Below are 22609 nucleotides of genomic sequence, written 5' to 3'. Positions count from 1 at the left end.
GGTTGTTGTTGTTCAGAGTTTATAAGTTAGCTTGTTGTTTAGCTAAGCTGTTAAAATGACCATTATTACACTACTTCTGGACAAACTGGAGTGTCTATTTAAGACACCAAACGTGCAGAGAATAGACTTGTATACTCAGCTGACAACTTTGTTTGAAGATCCTACTGCTATTTGTCTGGGGGCAGTATCAACGTGTGTGCAGGCGTGTGGAAGGTGTTGGACGGCAGATGCTGTAGTCATAGGAGGGATGGACCCTCTTCCTGATGCAGAAGCACCTACGGTTGTGACCCTCTGCTGATCTCAAGGTGTGAAGGAGATGTCTATGACTGGCTCTATTTGAGGCAATGTGGGTCTCCGTTTTGTTTCACCAAGCAGTTAAGAAATAATGTGATGAACTGAGATTTTGATTTTCAACTTGGTTAACCAATACCACCGAATCATGATGCAAATAAATAAAAATGACAATTAAAAAAACAAATTGTAGTCAATTTCCAATTAATAAACTTTATTAAGAAGATTAGACGAATCAGTGGTAGAATTATAAAAAAAATCCAACTCATAAAGAAATAGGACTGTCTTAAAAGTGTCTGTGGTTATATCTGGATCACAAATATGTGATTTACTGAATAGTCTTTATGCTGAAGAGGTCAAACAATGAGACATTGTTTAAAACATCATGAGATGCTACTTATATTTTTGAAGGATTTTTAAAGCATTTCACTAAGGATCATTGAATCTTTTTTTGATTGAATCACTTCAGATGGATTTGAATTAAAACACTTCTTAGGGATCGGCGTCCCGTCCCGTCCCGGACAGTTGTAAATCATGCAGCGCCTTGTGTCACGATTGCAGATTTTAGTTAAACAACAACTGTCGGTACATATAAGTGTCTTATATCGGCTGAAAGCTTAAATTCTTATTAATATAACTGCACTGTCCAATTTACAGTAGCTCTTACTGCGAAAAAATGCCATGTTATAGTTTGAGGATAGCTCCTAACAACAAAACACTTTTTCACAGCGATAGTTTTGATAAATTCACCTCTGAAGGTAAAATGTGTACTTACATTCTGAAATCTTGGTCTGATTTATCATCCAAAGGGTGCCAGTGATAACATGAAGTGTTGTTTTGTTAGATAAAATCCTTTTTCATATCCTAAAAAGGTCCATATAGCACGCACGATCAATTTAGTTTTTCCACTCGTTCAATTTGCAAAGAAAGGAATCTGTGAAACTCAAACCCTAAACATTGTTTCAGACAGTCAAATCACGTTCGTATGTATTCGTCAGAGATCCTAGAACGTAACCAGACTTCACACATATTTGGTCAGAGAGTGAAACCTTCATGGCATGCTGAAGAAGCGGGCGGTCTTCACTTGAATGACTAAATTTGCCAAATAAGCACCAATCGGGGTCAAACAAATCCAGCTAGATAGCCAATGAGCTGGGTTTTATGGGAGTATCCAGAAACCATGTATCTGTTGGAAAATGTAGCTATTAACCTTGTGCGACAGCATGCCTTTTCCTTTTGGACAAAAATTATAAGAATATTCAGAGTTATGAAGTTATGAAAACTGGTTGTTTTGCAAATTTTGAACTTATAACATGCTACTAATACTGGAAAAGCTAAATCAAAGTACAAGTATACAGATTGTACGATATTCTTGCAGAAAAACGTCATATAAATGCAAATGTCTCCTTCACGACTTGCCCTCATACTTCAAGATATCCTTCGGAAACTTTGCACATACAATGCTGCCATCTTGGGACACCATCGGAATTGCAACCAGTGGGACCTTTCTCATGCATTTCAAAGATGGTGGTAGAAAAAAACGGTTGTTTCTTTCTTTGTATTTTCTTCTACCAGATCTATTGTGTTATATTCTCCTATATTCCACAAACTTCAAAGTGTTTCCTTTCAAATGGTACCAAGAATATGCATATCCTTGCTTCAGGGCCTGAGCTACAGGCAGTTATATTTGGTATGTCATTTTAGGCGAAAATTGAAAAAAAGGGGGCCTTCTGACGTCATGAATCTGACATCATGAAGATGCTGTTTTCTGGTTATAGATTTGTTTTCTAGTTGAGAAATCAGCAAATAAACAGATGTCATCAAGAAGTCATATTTTGGTTGTTATATAGTAAAATAACCAGATTACAGTCAGTTGTAGACATTTTTCTGGATCCTAAAAAGGCATTGAAAAATCTATTTTCAACCAACCCAAACCAAGACATACAGCGCCTTCAGAAAGTATTCAGATCCCTTGACTCATTCCACATTTTGTTGTGTTACAACCTGAATTCAAAATTGATTAAATTATTGTTTTTCCTCAGCAATCTACATAATGAAAAGATGAAAACATGTTTATAGATTTAAACATTTTTTAATTAAAAATGAAATACAGAAATATATAATTTACATAAGTATTCACACCCCTGTGGCAATACTTTGTAGAAGCATCTTTGGCAGTAATTACAGCTTTGAGTTGTCTTGTGCAAAGCTGATACAGACATACCCATCTGTATTTGGGGATTTCCTCCAATTTTCTCCAATCCTTGCAGATTTTCTCAAGCTCTGTTAAGGTAGATGGGGAGTAGCGGTGAAAAAGAATCTTCAAATCTTTCCACAGATTTTCAATGGGATTCTAGTCTGGGCTTTGGCTGGGCCATTCAAGGACTTTCACATTCTTGTTCTGAAGCCATTCCAGTGTTGCTTTAGCTGTATGCTTGGGGTCATTGTCCTGTTGGAACGTAAATCTTCGCTCCAGTCTGAGGTTGTTTGAATCAATCAGGTTCACATCAAGGATTTGCCTGTATTTGGCTCAATTCATTGTTTTCTCTATCCTTACCAGTCTCCCAGTCCCTGCCGCTGAAAATCATCCCCATAGCATGATACAGCCACCACCATGCTTCACGGTAGGGATGGTGTTAGACGGGTGATGAGCTTTGCCTGGTTTTCTCAAGACAGCGCTTTGCATTCAGGCCAAATAGATCTCAGAGTCTTTCACATGTTATTTAGCAAATTCCAGGCGTGCTGTTGTCTTTTTCTCAGGAGTGGCTTCCTTCTGGCCACTCTCCAATAAATCCCAGATTGGTGAAGAAATGTAGAGTCTGTTGTTTTTCTGGCAGGTTCTCCCATCTCAGACAGGGAACTCTGTAGTCCTGTCAGAGTGGTCATTGGGTTCTTGGTCACCTCCCCTCCCTTGACCGGTTGCTCAGTTTGGTCTGACGGACAGCCCTAGGCAGAGTCTGGGTACTTCCATATTTTTTTCAATTTCCCAATGATGCAGACCACTGTGCTCTTGAAAACGTTCAACACTCTAGAAATGGTTTTATACCCTTCCCCAGACATATGCCTCATCACAATTATATCTCAAAGATCTGTGGACAGTTCATTGGACTTCATGGTATAGTTTCTGCTCTGACATGCACTGACAACTGTGGGACCTTACAGACAGGTGTTTTTCTTTCTAAATAATGTCCAAACAATTCAGTTGGCCACAGGTGGACTCCAATCAAGTTGTAGCGACATCTCAAGGATGATCAAAGAAAATTGGATGCACCTGAGCTCAGTTAGGAGTGTCATAGCAAAGGTGTATCAATACTTATGTAAATGAGATATTCCTGTATTTCACTTTCAATACATTTGCAAAAATATATAAAAACACGTTTTCATGTTGTTATTATGGGGTATTGTGTGTAGATAGGTGATACATGTTTGTTTTTTGTTTTGTTAATCTATACCAAATTCAGGCTGTAACGTAACTAAATGTGGAATAAGTCATGGGGTATGAATACATTCTAAAGGCACTGTGACTGTAACCACTTTTGCCTGCTGGGCTACGAGCCAAAATAACCCATTTCAAATCTCCCTCTGACAACATTTAAGAGCATGACATCCATAGGAATATATTATTTAGGTACCAAAACATCAGGTGAGTTAGCATAAATTAGGATCTTCAATTCCATGTAATGCACTGGTATCCAGCGCCCTAAAGCATACAATAATGTTATAAAGTGCAGCAGTGAACAAGATTAGACTGTCTACTATGCACAAAGTGAGCCCACATGATCTGAGTAAAACCCTATTATGAAAACATAAAACAGATGAATAGCAAACATACAGTAAAACAATTATACGCACAAGAAAAAAAGCATTAAAAAGAAAATGACAAAACGTAGCACAATGTATGATTGGTTTTGTGGTTTGAGAGATAAATACAGTAAGAAACTAAAGCAAATCAAATTTAGTTTTTAGAACACTTTCACTAATAAAATGGGTTCTTCCCTAGTAAGTACATTGCTTAAATACAGTATCCATATTACAAATATATTTACATTTATTTAATGGATGCTTATTGGGAGTCACACTTCAATACGTCCCTTTCTTCTTTGTGAAAAAGAGACAAACTTCACTCACCAAACTTCAAATCAGGTTTTGTTAAGTCATGTGGCTTTCCATTTCGCATAAAAATATTTGTCTCTCACAGTGTAACGTGTCATCTTATCGTTCAAACTATCTGCACATGGTGAAGAGCAATAACTTCAACCTTAAATACGGCAAACGGTGAAGGGATGCTGAAAATATAGCAGGGATATAGTTCACAGGCGCAAAACTTCGGTCTTCGAGGCCTATTCTTGTTTTTGGAAAATCAGTGGCATTAATTTAAAAGTGCCAGGCAAAAACACATCACCCCAGGACAGGGATCCCCTGAGGACTGTAAGTTGAGCACCCCTGATTTAGATCTTGGTTTAGTCCATCGAAAATAGTCCAACAGTATTAGGGTCCTTCCATGCGGTAGACAAGAGGTGTGGGTTGGTTCTTTTAAGCATTGAGTCCTCCAGACCTCTAGATGGAGCTGCGCCGCTTGTTGTGTCCTAGTCTGTACGGGGTGAGGCTGTGCAGGCCCGTGGACACAGAACTGATGACGGAATGGGGGTGGTGCATGCTGTAGACGCAGCCGTTGGAGTGAAGGGGGTGGAGGGCGTCAGAGGAAAAGGCCTCCCCCTGCTCCATGTAGGTGTCAGAGGTGGACAGGTCCCTGGGGATGATCATGGGGATGGAGTACTGCAGCTTCTCCCTGCTCTTGTACCACAGGCAGGAGCACATGGACTGGAAGTGGAGCACCTCCGCATACACGTTACGCAGCCCCCGCCCCGCTCCCCCAACACCACCGTTTCCACCCCCTCCTGGTCCTCCCGTTCCTCCAGCTCCCCCACTGCACCCTGAGGCAGCCGAGGAGGATGAAGGCGGGTCGGGGGCGCAGCCCGGGTGGTTGTGCCCTCCTGCCTGGCCATTCTGGGAAAGGAGGGCGCGCTGCTCGGCATCCCGCTTCTCGTCCTCCGCGTTCATGGTCATGAAGCGCAGCACAACCAGGTTGAGGAAGGCGCCAATCACAGTCAGGCCGGTGAGGATGTACATGAAGCAGAAGGCCACGTACTTGGGGTTTGTCTGCAGAGCCTGGTCCTTCTGCAGCGCCACGTAGTCTCCGAAGCCGATGGTGGTGAGCGTGATGAAGCAATAGTAGTAGGCGTGGAAAAAGCTCCAACCCTCAAAGTGGGAGAAGGAGAGCGCACCCACGCACAGCGTGCTCATGCAGGAGATGAAGCCGATGGCCACCATGTTCACCATGGAGACCTCGGTGCGCCGCATGCCAAGGCAGTTCTTCAGGCGATGCAGCAGATAGCGCACCAAGGTGTTGATGCGCTCGCCCAGGCTCTGGAACATGACCAGGGTGAGAGGGATGCCCAGTAGGGCGTAGAGCATACAGAACACCTTCCCCCCGTCTGTGCTGGGGGCAGCATGGCCGTAACCTAGGACAGAGAAGAGACAGGGGTAGAGAGTCAGTGGGATGGAACAGACTAAATATAGGCAGTTTCTTCAGTTAGTTAGTCAATTTAGTTATTTGAGTTACTTAGTTGAGTCAGTTGAGTTAGTCAGTTGAGTTGAGTTAGTTGAGTTACTTAGTTGAGTTATTTGAGTTACTTAGTTGAGTCAGTTGAGTTAGTAGGTTGAGTTGAGTTAGTTGAGTTACTAAGTTGAGCTATTTGAGTTACTTAGTTGAGTCAGTTGAGTTAGTCAGTTGTTACTTAGTTGAGTCAGTTGAGTTAGTCAGTTGAGCTGAGTTAGTTGAGTTACTAAGTTGGGCTATTTGAGTTACTTAGTTGAGTCAGTTGAGTTAGTTGAGTTAGTCAGTTGAGTTAGTTAGTCAATTGAGATAGTAAACCCGGTCAGATAGGTGAAGGTCGAGAATGCCAATTCACTACAATTGTATATTCTTAAAACAACCCATCTGATTAATGTTGAGAGGCTCTGGGAGAATGCAAGGGAGTTATGAATGCACAGCAGTAGTGGTGATGAGATTGGCTCAGTATTGATGTCTTGTGGGAGAGAGAGGCCTTGAATTATTCATAACGAGTCAGTCTCTCTGGGGTTTGGCGAGTATAGACCACTACGGACAGTTGCTTCTAATTAGCACTTTACATTTTTTAGGATATTTAAATAAGATCGAGAGCCATGGGGTTTGGAGGAGATGCACTTGCTCTCAATATGAATGCTCATTATTTTTGAATACAGATCAGTTAGGGGCATTGTTTTTGATCATGTTACTGGTAGGTGTACAAGGTTTGTATTATCATTAATTATACTATTACCAGGCCAACTGAACAGGCTGTGACAGGATTGGTCCAAGACAAATAAATACCAGAGGGAGAGTCCCAAATTAAGCAGAGAGCCCAACTCTAGAAGTCAATGTCATAATGAAATAATGACATATGATTCGACGATTGGCACAGTTCTCTTAAAAGGGTTGCTAGGAGATGATAAACCGATTTTAGTGATCTTGCACTTATTGAGAGAGACACTTAAAACCACTTGACATGATGGAATACGTTTTTTTTTACACTTCACAGCAGTGCCTAAGAAATGACTCATCCCGTGGACACTTGCTGAGCTGGCCGAACTTATAAACCCACCGAACGAGTGATCTGCCATGCACCCTGACACATTTCAGGTGAAGTATTGTTCAGGTTTAAAAAATCAACCTTTAACCGACTATCAAAAGTGCAGCCGACCTCCATCCCACACACATCCTGTCCCACACACATCCTGTCCCACACACATCCTGTCCCACACACATCCTGTCCCACACACATCCTGTCCCACACACATCCCGTCCCACACACATCCTGTCCCACACACATACTGTCCCACACACATCCCGTCCCACACACATCCCGTCCCACACACATCCCGTCCCACACACATCCTGTCCCACACTAATCCTGTCCCACACACATACTGTCCCACACACATCCTGTCCCACACACATCCTGTCCCACACACATACTGTCCCACACACATCCTGTCCCACACACATACTGTCCCACACACATCCTGTCCCACACACATCCTGTCCCACACACATCCTGTCCCACACACATCCTGTCCCACACACATCCTGTCCCACACACATCCCGTCCCACACACATCCTGTCCCACACACATCATGTCCCACACACGTGTAATATAACATGGTTGTCAAGGGAGATGTGTTTCCACGGGCAGCAGACCTGTTGCATGCGAGAGCCTTGCAACCCGGTCTTAGATAACAATGACGCTGCAAATGGAAAACACTGTCCAATTGTTTGAAAGTAATTACTTTGCCGTTTGATTTCAATTCAAGGGACATGGTTTTATTGTCACACCAACCTGTGTGGTTAACTAATCTGTCTCTCTGAAGGCAAACCAGTTTAAAGCCTTACCCGCCACGCTGCCAAAAAAAGACAACCATTACGAATGATACATTGCCTCTTGGAAAGGGAAAGCTGTCCTGGGCTTTGGCTCTGCATCCCCGAAATGAGAAGCCATAACTTTAACCTCCTGACGACACTTAGCTATTTTTAGTTCCATCTACTGTGCGTTAAAGCATTTATCTCTCTATCCTGAGATCTTGTGTTATTTTCCAATGAGTATTCCATCTCTATCTTTCTTCACCTTGTCCTATAGTGGAGATGGAGAGGCTTTAATGGAGCAGAATGTTCTGTTTTCTATTTTCAAAACGTGTTGAATTGATATTTCTACACTGTAGGCACCTGCCACTTACCACAGGTGCGATAACTTAATTTGGTTTGAAGTGAATAATCTCAATTTCAGTTAAGATTATACTTTTTGTGGGGCCCTGTGTGGTTGTAAATCAAACAAATACACGTGAACAACAAAAGTTTTTTCAATTTCAATTAATTTAGGAAGAAATAGTGAATCGTGCAAATATGCCAATATATTTGACCACATCTGTAGGAACTAAACTGTTTAACAAAAATGAATAATGAGATTGATCGACACTGGAATTTATCAAGTAAATGGCAATATTTTCACGTCTGAAATGTTCTATGTTTCATTCACTAAATGTACTGAATGTAACGGCTCAATCAGCCAGGGCTGTTGTGTCAACCATCCGGCAGCCAGTCCTAATCTCTCATTGTCTTCTAATCCTCACGCTTTGTCACACCGGGCACCACATGTTACAGGTCCGCTCCCTGCAGCTCCACCCATCTCACACCGTTTCCCTCACTCCATTGATATGCTCCCTGTTGCCAACCTTGAGAAGGACTGTAAAACCAAGGGATGAAGGTGGGATTACTTCACCAACTGATCAACAGGTTCTGTTGTCAATAACCTTGGGTGCAACCTCGATTGGTCTTTTCAAGAAAATTGTACTGCTGTCGTGGTTATGTAAATGATTCTTTACTTCTCCTTTGCAACATTAGATGTATTAGCTCATTGCTGCATTCATAATTCAGCATAGCCCCTAGTCAAAGCTGCTGCTGTTACCTTACGTTTGGACGACAAACTCCCTCTTGGCCAGGCAATCCACATACATCATTAGTCCTCTAAGCAGTAGCTCATGCAGAATGCCTTATGTCTAGTCTGCTGATGTTGGTGTTCAGCCTAGCCGAGGGTTTCAAGGTTCCCCCCCCACCCATGTCAAATGTTCATTTCCACAGTTCCTCAACCGAGGTCGAATGGAAATGGCTGTGTAGCGCCAACATAACTTCTTAAGGAAATATTTATATTGTATATCCTTTGTGTCCTGGGTACTACTCTTCAGAGTTCTTCACCCAGGATGGTATACCGTGCAGAGCTTGGTACACAGTCTAAGTACTCTGTTGGACTCTGTAATGCACAGTGCACACAGTCCTTCAACCAGGGTGTACAGTGCATTGGAAAGTATTCAGACCCCATGACTTTTTCCACATTTTGTTACATTACAGCCTTATTCTAAATGGAGTAAATACAAAACAATCCTCATCAATCTACACACAATACCCCATAATGACAAAGCGAACACAGGTTTTTAGAAATGTTTGCAAATTTATTTAAAATAGAGGTATTGTGTGCAGATTGATGAGACAATAAAAACATTTTAATTGATTTTAGAATAAGGCTGTAATGTAAAAAGTCAAGGGGTCTAAATACTTTCTGAATGCACTGTACACTATATATGATAGAATAAGTATAAGTACTCCCAGGCCTCGGGGGCATCTTGTGCTGCTGAACCAAGTCTCTCAGGTGACAGTTGAGGAGGCGCTGGTTGAATCCCGGGGCTGTCAGGAGCTGTCACGACCAAGGAACAACTCCACAGGACACAGGGAGGTTTGGAGTGACAGTCGGGCGGCTTGTCACTATCGGGCAGTGAAGCTGGAGGCGACAGGGCTGGGAGCCCCCGCAGTGGGAGTGTGGGGAGGCCCCTGTTACACAACAACACGCCCTCTTTACCCTGTGCCTGTGTCCCCTCGCCCCGACATGATGACTCAGGATGTGTCAGTGGCTCTGGCTGACTCTGGCTGGCACGCAGCGGTTGCTCCTCCAGGGCCCACTCACATTGTCCAAACTGATTACAGTCACTGGGAGAGGAGAAGTGCGCCATCACCCTATATGGCAGGTAACGAGTCCACTAACTGTCGACTAAGAGATTAGATTGACGCCTGCCTGACTGACCATCCGACCGACCTATGAACCCATGACCAGCTATTGGATGCTGTCACTGAACCTTTGACCAGCTATTGGATGCAGAAAAAGGTCCTCTGATTTTATTCAGGCATTTTTTATGCCTTTCCTACGCACGCCTTTCCTTCTCAGTAGTTGATATTCAGACTTACCTGAACGGACTTTGCAGGTGTGGTTCCCTTGTGCATGCTGAATAAATTACATTAATCTGCTAAAAAAAACATCCCACTTGATGGCCAACAGATCTTTTCATGTAGTTTTCATTCAATTGGGGTTTCAGTACATTTATCTAAAGCCATCCCTTTAAATTTGGTGCACTTTTAATTGGAATATTCTTGACAGACTCACTGGAAAACGAAGCGGTCTTCTGGTCAGACTCCGGGCACATCGTGCACCACTCCCTAGCATTCTCCTCGCCAATGTCCAGTGTCTTGACAACAAGGTTGATGAAATCCGAGCAAGGGTAGCATTCCAGAGGGACATCAGAGACTGTAACGTTCTTTGCTTCACGGAAACATGGCTCACTGGAGAGACGCTATCGGAGACGGTGCAGCCAGCTGGTTTCTCCACGCATCGCGCCGACAGAAACAAACATCTTTCTGGTAAGAAGAGGGGCGGGGGCGTATGCTTTATGGTTAACGTGACGTGGTGTGGCCAAAACAACATACAGGAACTCAAGTCCTTCTGTTCACCTGATTTAGAATTCCTCACAATCAAATGTAGACCGCATTATCTACCAAGGGAATTCTCTTCGATTATAATCACAGCCGTATATATTCCCCCCCAAGCAGACACATCGATGGCTCTGAACGAACTTTATTTGACTCTTTGCAAACTGGAATCCATATATCCGGAGGCTGCATTCATTGTAGCTGGGGATGTTAACAAGGCTAATCTGAAAACAAGACTGCCTACATTTTATCAGCATATCGATTGCGCAACCAGGGCGGGAAAAACCTTGGATCATTGCTATTCCAACTTCCGCGACGCACATAAGGCCCTGCCCCGCCCTCCTTTCGGAAAAGCTGACCACGACTCCATTTTGTTGATCCCTGCCTACAGGCAGAAACTAAAACAAGAAGCTCCCGCGCTGAGGTCTGTTCAACGCTGGTCCGACTAATCTGATTCCACACTCCAAGACTGCTTCCATCACGTGGACTGGGATGTGTTCCGTATTGCGTCAGACGACAACATTGACGAATACGCTGATTCGGTGTGCGAGTTCATTAGAACGTGTGTTGAAGATGTCGTTCCCATAGCAACGATTAAAACATTCCCAAACCAGAAACCGTGGATTGATGGCAGCATTCGCGTGAAACTGAAAGAGCGAACCACTGCTTTTAATCAGGTCAAGGTGACTGGAAACATGACCGAATACAAACAGTGTAAATATTCCCTCCACAAGGCAATCAAACAAGCTAAGCGTCAGTATAGAGACAAAGTAGAATCTCAATTCAACGGCTCAGACACAGGGTCTACAGTCAATCACGGATTACAAAAAGAGAACCAGCACCGTCACGGACCAGGATGTCTTGCTCCCAGGCAGACTAAATAACTTTTTTGCCCGCTTTGTGGACAATACAGTGCCACTGACACTGCCCGCAACTAAAACATGCGGACTCTCCTTCACTTCAGCCGACTTGAGGAAAACATTTAAACGTGTCAACCCTCGCAAGGCTGCAGGCTCAGATGGCATCTCCAGCCGCGCCCTCAGAGCATGCGCAGACCAGCTGGCTGGTGTGTTTACGGACATATTCAATCAATCCCTATCCAAGTCTGTTGTTCCTACATGCTTCAAGAGGGCCACCATTGTTCCTGTTCCCAAGAAAGCTAAAGAAACTGAGCTAAACGACTACCGCCCGTAGCACTCACTTCCGTCATCATGAAGTGCTTTGAGAGACTAGTCAAGGTCCATATCACCTCCACCCTACCTGACACGCTAGACCCACTCCAATTTGCTTACCGCCCAAATAGGTCCACAGACGATGCAATCTCAACCACACTGCACACTGCCCTAACCCATCTGGACAAGAGGAATACCTATGTGAGAATGCTGTTCATCGACTACAGCTCGGCATTTCACACCATAGTGCCCTGCAAGCTCGTCATCAAGCTCGAGACCCTGGGTCTCGATCCCGCCCTGTGCAACTGGGTACTGGACTTCCTGACGGGCCGCCCCCAGGTGGTGAGGGTAGGCAACAACATCTCCACCCCGCTGATCCTCAACACTGGGGCCCCACAAGGGTGCGTTCTGAGCCCTCTCCTGTACTTCCTGTTCACCCACGACTGCGTGGCCACGCACTCAATCATCAAGTTTGCGGACGACACAACAGTGGTAGGCTTGATTACCAACAACGACGAGACGGCCTACAGGGAGACGGCCTACAGGGAGGAGGTGAGGGCCCTCGGAGTGTGGTGTCAGGAAAATAACCTCACACTCAACGATGCACAATCGAGAGCATCCTGTCGGGCTGTATCACCGCCTGGTACGGCAACTGCTCCGCCCACAACCGTAAGGCTCTCCAGAGGGTAGTGAGGTCTGCACAACGCATCACCGGGGCAAATTACCTGCCCTCCAGGACACCTACACCACCCGATGTTACAGGAAGGCCGTAAAGATCATCAAGGACAGCAACCACCCGAGCCACTGCCTGTTCACCCCGCTATCATCCAGAAGGCGAGGTCAGTACAGGTGCATCAAAGCTGGGACCGAGAGACTGAAAAATAGCTTCTATCTCAAGGCCATCAGACTGTTAAACAGCCACCACTAACTTTGAGTGGCTGCTGCCAACACACTGACTCAACTCCAGCCACTTTAATAATGGGAATTGATGGGAAATGAAGTAAAATATATCACTAGCCACTTTAAACAATGCTACCTTATATAATGTTCCCTACATTATTCATCTCATATGTATATGTATATACTGTACTCTATATCATCTACTGCATCCTTATGTAATACATGTATCACTAGCCACTTTAACTATGCCACTTTGTTTACATACTCATCTCATATGTATATACTGCACTCAATACCATCTACTGTATCTTGCCTATGCAGCTCTATACCATCACTCATTCATATATCTTTATGTACATATTCTTTATCCCCTTACACTTGTGTCTATAAGGTAGTAGTTTTGGAATTGTTAGCTAGATTACTTGTTGGTTATTACTGCATTGTCGGAACTAGAAGCACAAGCATTTCGCTACACTCGCACTAACATCTGCTAACCATGTGTATGTGACTAAAATAAAATGTGATTTGATTTGATTTGAATATATGGAGAGAGGTTCAGAATATTAGGGTTCAATGAAAGAAAGACATGTAAATACAAACATATTCGTCTTATTTTCAGCACCAATTGGTGGATTTACAAAATACTCTGATCTTGTATATTATTTAGGGTTAGGAAAGTATTTATGAATAATTAAAAAAAAAAAAAGATTTGGAGAGCCTTTAGGCACAAAATACATTGGTCATTCAAAAATAGTGGTTTGATTCATCCTGAATGTTGCCATAATCAATTGTTCAACCATGAAATATTGGAAAGTAGAAAAAAGTGTACAATAGAGGTTGAATAATAGTCCTATAAATCTACCTTAATCCTCACTAATCATGGAACTGTATGACAACGGCCCAGTCGTGGTGAACCGTGCTCCAGGCTCCACGTTTAACCTGCTACATGGTCTGAGTTCCATAATGATTCAAATTATTACACAACGTTAGGTTAACATGATCCACTAATGCTAGCGACCCTCAGCAACAACTACAAGTATGTGACAGAGGAAAGAAAGGTCAACCAAAGGGAATGTTTCAAAACGAAAGCTAAAAATGTAAGGAAACTAACACTAAAGTGACAGTTCTAAACGTACTACTGACAATGGCTCCCAATAGGGGCTAATATTTAACATGATACAAATTGTAAAATAAAACATAGGAAAGCCAAGGCATAAATCAAAACATTCTAAAGCGTGTACATCAGCCAAACCTATAGCTTGGGTCTCCACATTACATCACCTCAGCAGATTCAGCCCTACAGAAACCTATAGCTTGGGTCTCCAGATTTCATCACCTAAGCAGGTTCAGCCCTACAGAAACCTATAGCGTGGGTGTCCACATTTCATCACCTCAACAGATTCAGCCCTACAGAAACCTATAGCTTGGGTGTCCAGATTTCATCAACTCTGCAGATTCAGCTCTACAGAAACCTATAGCTTGGGTCTCCACATTTCATCACCTCAGCAGATTCAGCCCTACAGAAACTTATAGCTTGGGTGTCCAGATTTCATCAACTCTGCAGGTTCAGTCCTACAGAAACCTATAGTTGGGTCTCCACATTTCATCACCTCATCAGATTCAGCCCTACAGAAACCTATAGCTTGGGTCTCCACATTTCATCCACGGAAATTGAGGGTACGCAATAAGGCGGCACAGGCACAGGTTTTTATAGCCTACTTCACAGTGGAAAGTCATGTTGGTTTGATTTTCAGTTTGCTTCCATATGACTGATTTCACATTCGTCTCCTGGGATCATAAGGAAAAATCATCTAAAACAATTGTTATTTGTATTTACAATCCCCTTCTCCAAGACAGATTACTAATTTACCTAGCTATTATAAATAGCTCATCAATGTATAAATTACAGTGCATGGAGAATGCTGTTATTTCTATGAGAAAACACAAGGTAGATGCTTTTTCCACTTGGAACCCGGCAGGTTCGCTCGACCTGATGGAGGAATTATGAGGGAATTAAGTCATGGTCAGAATAACTGTAGACGTTCATTTCTTAGATCTCCACCCCGAACGAATAGCGCCAGCAAGGTCAGCATAGGCATATAGAGAAAAGTGTATACATTTGGAATCATGTTCCATTTACACACACTTAACTCGGGTTGGAATTCTAAACGACCAGCAAAAGCATTAGATTCCATCTATTGTTTACTCAGTACTTATTGAAACAGTATAAACTGGGTTGTTCGAGCCCTGAATGCTGATTGGCTGACAGCCGTGGTATGTCAGACCGTATACCATGGGTATGACAAAACATTTATTTTTACTGATCTAATTACGTTGGTAACCAGCTTATAATAGCAATAGGCACCTTTGGGGTTTGTGGTATATGGCCAATATACCACAACTAAGTGCTGTATCCAGGTACTCCGCGTTTTGTCTTGCGTAAAGAACAGCCCTTAGCTGTGGTATATTGGCCACATACAGTACCACACCTCCTCGGGCTTTATCACATCAGTCACAGCAGATTGGTATGACCAAAGAAAGAAAAAAGGAATTTAGACACATTATGGAAAGAAAAATAAATAGACAACACCTCCCTAACTATACTAACCATATATAACCATCTGGGAATGTTCATTACCAGTGAAAGAAAGGCCACTTTGTCCTAAAATGAACTATATACTTAGTTTCTGAATTACTAACCAAACACGACACATCAAAGCGAGACGCCACAAATGGGGCACCAGAGCTGATTGTGTCATTATACAATTTCCACAATTACCATCTGAATGAAAGTATGAAAATTGTGAAAACAGGCTAAACGCAATTGGGGCCTTAAAAATACTAATTAGGGGCTCAGAGTTAGGAGAAGAAAGGACTTGATGAAGGTCACAACACCCAGGTGCACCCTACACACCACCTTGTCTACACCCCAGCAATGGAGCAGTCCCTTATTGGAAGACCTAAAATAGTGAAGTGGTTGTATTATAATGATTCAGCCTTATAGAGAAGACTTTGCAATTTATTGTGTAGGTTAGGTGAAAGATTTTGTAAGGACAACGATATATTTGTCATACATGGGGCAGCAGAGAATAACTCCTAAAAGTATACCATCATATAGGCAAAGCGATACGAAGGATTTCAGCGAGACCAAATAGCTTCGGCAGCCCTAAGAGTCTGCGTGCCACTTTACCCTTAGCCTTGAGGTACAGGACTGCGTTGTTATGCAATCACTCTGATTTCACAATTTTTAATCTGCCATATTCATTTTACCAGGCCTGTGCTCGGCTTTACGCAGCGTTGAGCCATATTAACCTTCATGCGGATTTTCTCAACTAAATTTCTGATATCTCCCAAAACGTTTTCCCTACAAAACCTGGAGTCGGGTTTGAAATAATGTGATCTGTATATGGGACTTTGGTCACCTTTTGTGGCTATGTCAGTGGGTTCAAAGGTTCAGCCTGGTCTACACATAAGAGTGTAGAGACTGGTTCCCTTGCATGTGATGTGTGCTTTTCCGAGGCATCCACCTGATGCATCTAACCGTCTTGATTATCCTGATTAATTGGATGGAGATAAAAAGAGGCTTTGAAATCACATCAAAGGAGGGCATTATGTGCCTGTTAGGACCCTCTGCCCCGGTCACTCTATTACATTTCCATTGATTACGGAGCACATTTTGTTCTCGCCATAAAGACGAGGAACGCAACCTATTTATTAACCCGCAGAGCACATCACCTTGCCTAGTGGGCCGGGATTCTCAAAGAGGGTGATGAATCTATCAAAAATCCATTTAGGAGACATTTGTGAAAAGGCTAAGGTGTATTTCATACTGACCCAGGTCTGGCAAGGAGCTGGAAATCAAATAACCTTGTCCATGTGCTCAAGGCATAACATGAAATTGCAGACATTAGGCAATGCTTAATAGGCATTAGGTATGTTAAGGTATTAGATCATAAGTATTTTCCCATGGCAATGTAAACAAATGGGACATGAAAAGGACTATAAAGATTACATATGAAGACATGATACACACATACACTCATCCATCAAGATTGCAAGCCATCAATATACAATAAGAGGGAGTATAGACAAGCCCCAGAGGAGGGGGGGACCATGACAGCAGAAGTGCCCGAGGTAGGGTCATGAAAAAAGATGGAGCCGGAGGGTAGGGCTGCCATCTTATCGGCTCTTTACCAACCATGCTATTTTGTTTGTTTTTTCGCGTTGTTAATAACATCTTTGTACATTATGTTGCTGCTACCATCTCTTATGATTGACATGAGCTTCTCGACATCAGAACTGGGATTACTCATACCAAATTTGACGAGGAGTTCTTCTTCAATGAGTCGGACGCGAGGGATATACTACGGACACCCAACCAGGCCCAGATGCCCGTGACTCGCTGGAAAAGGAAACGTAGGTTTCGCATAAAGAGATCAGGATACCTTGTGAGGATCAGGCGACGAGTGGCTAATCTGCCCTTGCCTTCTGTCCTGCTAGCTGACGTTCAAGCGCTGGAAAATAAATAGGACGAAATGAAAGCACATATATCCTACCAATGGGACATTAAAAACTGTAATATCTTATGTTTCACCGAGTTGTGGCTTAGCGATGACATTAACAACATACAACTGGCGGGTTATACAATCTATCGGCAGGACAGAACTGCAGCCTCACGTAAAACACGGGGTGGGGGCCTATGCATATTTGTAAACCGTAGATGGTGCACAATATCTAAGGATGTCTCAGGGTTTTTCTCACCTGAGGTAGAGTATCTCATGATAAGCTGTTGAACACACTATCTACTTATTCCGCCACAAGCAAACGGGAAAACGTTCTTCCAGAGGAGCGCTCCTAGTGGCCGGGGACTTTAATGCAGGGAAACTTAAATCAGTTTTACCTAATTTCTATCAGCATGTTTAACCTGTTTGGGATAGGGGGCAGCATTTTCACGTTTGGGTGAAAAGCGTGCCCAGAGTAAACTGCCTGCTACTCAGTCCCAGTTGCTAATATATGCATATTATTAGTAGATTTGGATAGAAAACACTGAAGTTTCTAAAACTGTTTGAATGATATCTGGGAGTATAACAGAACTCATATGGCAAAATCCATTGAGGAAGTGGGAAATCTGAGGTTTGTAGTTTTTCAACTCTTGGCCTATTGAAAACACAGTGTCTATGGGGTCAAATTGCACTTCCTAAGGCTTCTACTAGATGTCAGCAGTCTTTAGAACCTTGTTTGATGCTTCTACTGTAAAGTGGGGGCTTAAGGGCTCTTTGAGTCGTGGCCTGGCAGAGTGCCACGAGCTGGTGACGCACGTTCACGTGAGAGTTAGCTTGAGTTCCATTGCATTTCTGAAGACAAAGGAATTCTCCGGTTGGAACATTAGTGAAGATTTATGTTAAAAACATCCTAAATATTGATTCTATACTTTGTTTGACATGTTTCTACGGACTGCAACTGAACTTTTTTTATTTTTCGTCTGCTCGTGCGTCATGAATTTGGATTACTGGGTTGATCGCGTTAACAACAAGGAGGTATTTGGATATAAAGATGAACTTTATCGAACAAATCAAACATTTTTTTGTGAAACTGGGATTCCTGGGAGTGCATTCTGATGAAGATCATCAAATGTAAGTGAATATTTATAATACTATTTCTGACTTCTGTTGACTCAAACATGGCGGATATCTGTTTGGCTTGATTTGTCGTCTGAGCGCCGTACTCAGATTATTGCATGGTTTGCTTTTTCCGTAAAGTTTTTTTGAAATCTGACACAGCGGTTGCATTAAGGAGAAGTATATCTTTAATTCTGTGAATAACACTTGTATCTCTTATCAATGTTTATTTTGAGTATTTCTGTAAATTGACGTGGCTCTCTGCAAAATCACCGGTTTGTGACGTAGAAGTCTGACTGGACGCGGGCAGCTTTTGGTTCTTTAACGCACGCACATATTCATCACTCCTCCCTGCTCCGTTATCAGATAAGGTAACAATATGGGTCGACACACAAGTTGACTTCTCTATCTTAGAACATACATTTCACACTTATGTCAATGTTCATATTTAATATAAGCAATATGTATTTTACTTATCGGTGTTATGGATGAGCGCGTTGTTTGTTTGTTCTCTTCTTCTCTCTCTCCAACTCTGTAACTTCCGGGTATGCTGGATAAGGACCCGAGCTAAGGGAATTGGGCTGACTTTGTAGTGCCTGTCCCGAATGGTTCATTCATGTAAGTGTACTCCCTGTTCACTCATGACTGCACGGCCAGGCACGACTCCAACACCATCATTAAGTTTGCTGATGACACAAAAGCCTGATCACAATGATGAGACAGCCTATAGGGAGGAGGTCAGAGACCTGGCCGTGGGGTGCAAGCACAACAACCTCTCCCTCAACATGATCAAGACAAAGGAGATGATTGTGGACTACAAGAAAAGGAGGACCGAGCACACCCCCATTCTCACCGACAGAGCTGTAGTGGAGCAGCTTCAAGTTCTTTGGTGTCCACATCACCAACAAACTAACATGGTCCTAGCACAACAAGACAGTCGTGAAGAGGGCACGACAAAACCTATTCCCCCTCAGGAGACTGAACATATTTGGCATGGGTCCTCAGATCCTCAAAAGGTTCTACAGCTGCACCATCGAGAGCATCCTCACGGGTTGCATCACTGCCTGGTATTGGCAACTGCTCGGTCTCCGACTGCAAGGCACTACAGAGGGTAGTGCATACAGCCCAGTACATCACTGGGGCCAAGCTTCCTGCAATCCAGGACCTCTATAGCAGGCGGTGTCAGAGGAAGGTCCTAAAAATTGTCAACAACTCCAAACACCCTAGTCATAGACTGTTCTCTCTGCTACAGCACGGCAAGCGGTATTGGAAAGCAAAGTCTAGGTCCAAGAGGCTTCTAAACAGCTTCTTCCCCAAACCACAAGACTCCTGAACAGCTAATCAAATGGCTACCCAGACTATTTGTATTGCCCTCCCCTACGCTGCTGCTACTCTCTGTTATTATCTATGCATAGAAACTTTAATAATTCTACCTACATGTACAGTGTAGCTTTTATTTATTTCATCACATTCCCAGTGGGTCAGTAGTTTACACACACTCTAAGTATTTGGTAGCATTGCCTTTAAATTGTTTAACTTGGGTCAAACATTTCAGGTAGCCTTCCACAAGTTTCCCACAATAAGTTGGGTTAATTTTGGCCCATTCCTTCTGACAGAGCTGGTGTAACTGAGCCAGGTTTGTAGGCCTCCTTGCTCGCACACGCTTTTTCAGTTCTGCCAACAAATTTTATATGGGATTGAGGTCAGGGCTTTGTGATGACCACTCCAATACCTTGACCTTGTTGTCCTTAAGCCATTTTGCCACAACTTTGGAAGTATGCTTGGTCATTGTCCATTTGAAAGACCCATTAGTGACCAAGCTTCCACTTCCTGACTGATGTCTGGAGATGTTGCTTCAATATATCCACAAAATTTGACCTCCTCATGAAGCCATCGATTTTGTGAGGTGCACCAGTCCCTCCTGCAGCAAAGCACCCCCACAACTGCCACCCCCATGCTTCACGGTTGGGATGGTATTCTTTGGCTTGCAAGCCTCCCCCTTTCCTACAAAAATAATGATGGTCATCATGGCCAAACAGTTCCATTTTTGTTTCATCAGAACAGAGGACATTTCTCCAAAAAGTACGATCTTTGTCCCCATGTGTAGTTGCAAACCGTTGTACAGAGGGTAGTCTGGCTTTTTTTATGGCGGTTTTTGAGCAGTGGCTTCTTCCTTGCTGAGCAGCCTTTCAGGTTATGTTGATATAGGACTTGTTTTATTGTGAATATAGATACTTTTGTACCTGTTTCCTGCAGTATTTTCACAAAATGCTTTGCTGTTGTTCTGGGATTGATTTGGTGGCTGGTTCAACTCTAGACGTCAGAGGGACTGTAAAATATGGGACACCTGTTGGTTCAATAAACAAAGAATATCTGCAATGATAGTGGAGTTTGTTAGGAGGTCCCATAGCTTTACGATGCTGCTCAGCCATATTAGCTAGCCCAGTTTTCCAGAATTGATGGCCACTTCAATCTAGTCTGGTCATATTGTCACTGTGACCTGTTTACATTTGACCCATGTGAGATACCGTATTTAGTGGGAACGTGTAATCTTATAACAGCACACCCATTTAACATGTTATACGCCCTGTCTTCAAAGCTACACCATCTCTAAACTCTCATCATGTATCATCCAGACCATTGTTTTACCCTGGTGCTCCAGTCTGTTGTGTTTTGGCCTGGTGCTCCAGTCTGTTGTGTTTTGGCCTGGTGCTCCAGTCTGTTGTGTTTTGGCCTGGTGCTCCAGTCTGTTGTGTTTTGGCCTGGTGCTCCAGTCTGTTGTGTTTTGGCCTGGTGCTCCAGTCTGTTGTGTTTTGGCCTGGTGCTCCAGTCTGTTGTGTTTTGGCCTGGTGCTCCAGTCTGTTGTGTTTTGGCCTGGTGCTCCAGTCTGTTGTGTTTTGGCCTGGTGCTCCAGTCTGTTGTGTTTTGGCCTGGTGCTCCAGTCTGTTGTGTTTTAGCCTGGTGCTCCAGTCTGTTGTGTTTTGGCCTGGTGCTACAGTCTGTTGTGTTTTAACCTGGTGCTCCAGTCTGTTCTGTTTTGGCCTGGTGCTCCAGTCTGTTGTGTTTTGGCCTGGTGCTACAGTCTGTTGTGTTTTAGCCTGGTGCTCCAGTCTGTTCTGTTTTGGCCTGGTGCTACAGTCTGTTCTGTTTTGGCCTGGTGCTCCAGTCTGTTTTGTTTTGGCCTGGTGCTCCAGTCTGTTGTTTTGGCCTGGTGCTACAGTCTGTTGTGTTTTGGCCTGGTGCTCCAGTCTGTTGTGTTTTGGCCTGGTGCTCCAGTCTGTTGTGTTTTGGCCTGGTGCTCCAGTCCATTGTGTTTTACCCTGGTGCTCCAGTCTGTTGTGTTTTAGCCTGGTGCTACAGTCCTTTGGGTTTTAGCCTCGTGCTCCAGTCCATTGTGTTTTACCCTGGTGCTCCAGTCCAATGTGTTTTAGCCTGGTGCTCCAGTCTGTTGTGTTTTAGCCTGGTGCTACAGTCCTTTGGGTTTTAGCCTTGTGCTCCAGTCCATTGTGTTTTACCCTGGTGCTCCAGTCCAATGTGTCCTTTGGGTTTTACCCTGGTGCTCCAGTCCAATGTGTTTTAGCCTGGTGCTCCAGTCCAGTGCTACAAGCCTCGTGCTCCAGTCCATTGTGTTTTACCCTGGTGCTCCAGTCCAATGTGTTTTACCCTGGTGCTCCAGTCCAATGTGTTTTAGCCTGGTGCTCCAGTCCGTTGTGTTTTAGCCTGGTGCTCCAGTCCATTGTGTTTTAGCCTGGTGCTCCAGTCCAATGTGTTTTACCCTGGTGCTCCAGTCCATTGTGTTTTAGCCTGGTGCTCCAGTCTGTTGTGTTTTAGTCTGGTGCTCCAGTCCATTGTGTTTTACCCTGGTGCTCCAGTCCATTGTGTTTTAGCCTGGTGCTCCAGTCCAATGTGTTTTACCCTGGTGCTCCAGTCCATTGTGTTTTAGCCTGGTGCTCCAGTCTGTTGTGTTTTAGCCTGGTGCTCCAGTCCATTGTGTTTTACCCTGGTGCTCCCGTCCAATGTGTTTTAGCCTGGTGCTACAGTCCGTTTATGCTTCAGACAACTCCTCTCTGTGTTGGTTCATTGTGCCATGCTAAACAGTACAGTGTAGTATGACAATGCTAGAATGTCTATAACATGTACAGGGTGAGACCCAGGCTGGGACCTAGGCCAGTTGCGCCTGCCTAGCAACTGTATCGCTCTATGGTAGCTGCTCCAAATGCTCGGTTCGATTGGCGCCTAG

The 22609-nt window shown here is 43.6% G+C and overlaps 1 protein-coding gene across 1 annotated transcript in view; it reads right to left on the bottom strand.

The window, feature by feature from the left end:
* Window positions 1-3691: 3691 nt before the first annotated feature.
* Window positions 3692-22609, bottom strand: part of kcnk3a (potassium channel, subfamily K, member 3a) — a 53001-nt gene continuing 34083 nt past the window's right edge. Inside the window, exon 2 of the mRNA XM_046291210.1 lies at window positions 3692-5813. Coding sequence (XP_046147166.1) covers window positions 4849-5813 — 965 coding nt within the window. The 3' untranslated portion in view covers window positions 3692-4848. The remainder of the gene's footprint in view (window positions 5814-22609) is intronic.

This window comes from Oncorhynchus gorbuscha, linkage group LG12, assembly GCF_021184085.1.
Source record: "Oncorhynchus gorbuscha isolate QuinsamMale2020 ecotype Even-year linkage group LG12, OgorEven_v1.0, whole genome shotgun sequence".
Classification (NCBI taxonomy): domain Eukaryota; kingdom Metazoa; phylum Chordata; class Actinopteri; order Salmoniformes; family Salmonidae; genus Oncorhynchus; species Oncorhynchus gorbuscha.
This window is presented reverse-complemented; position numbering and strand designations above follow the sequence as displayed.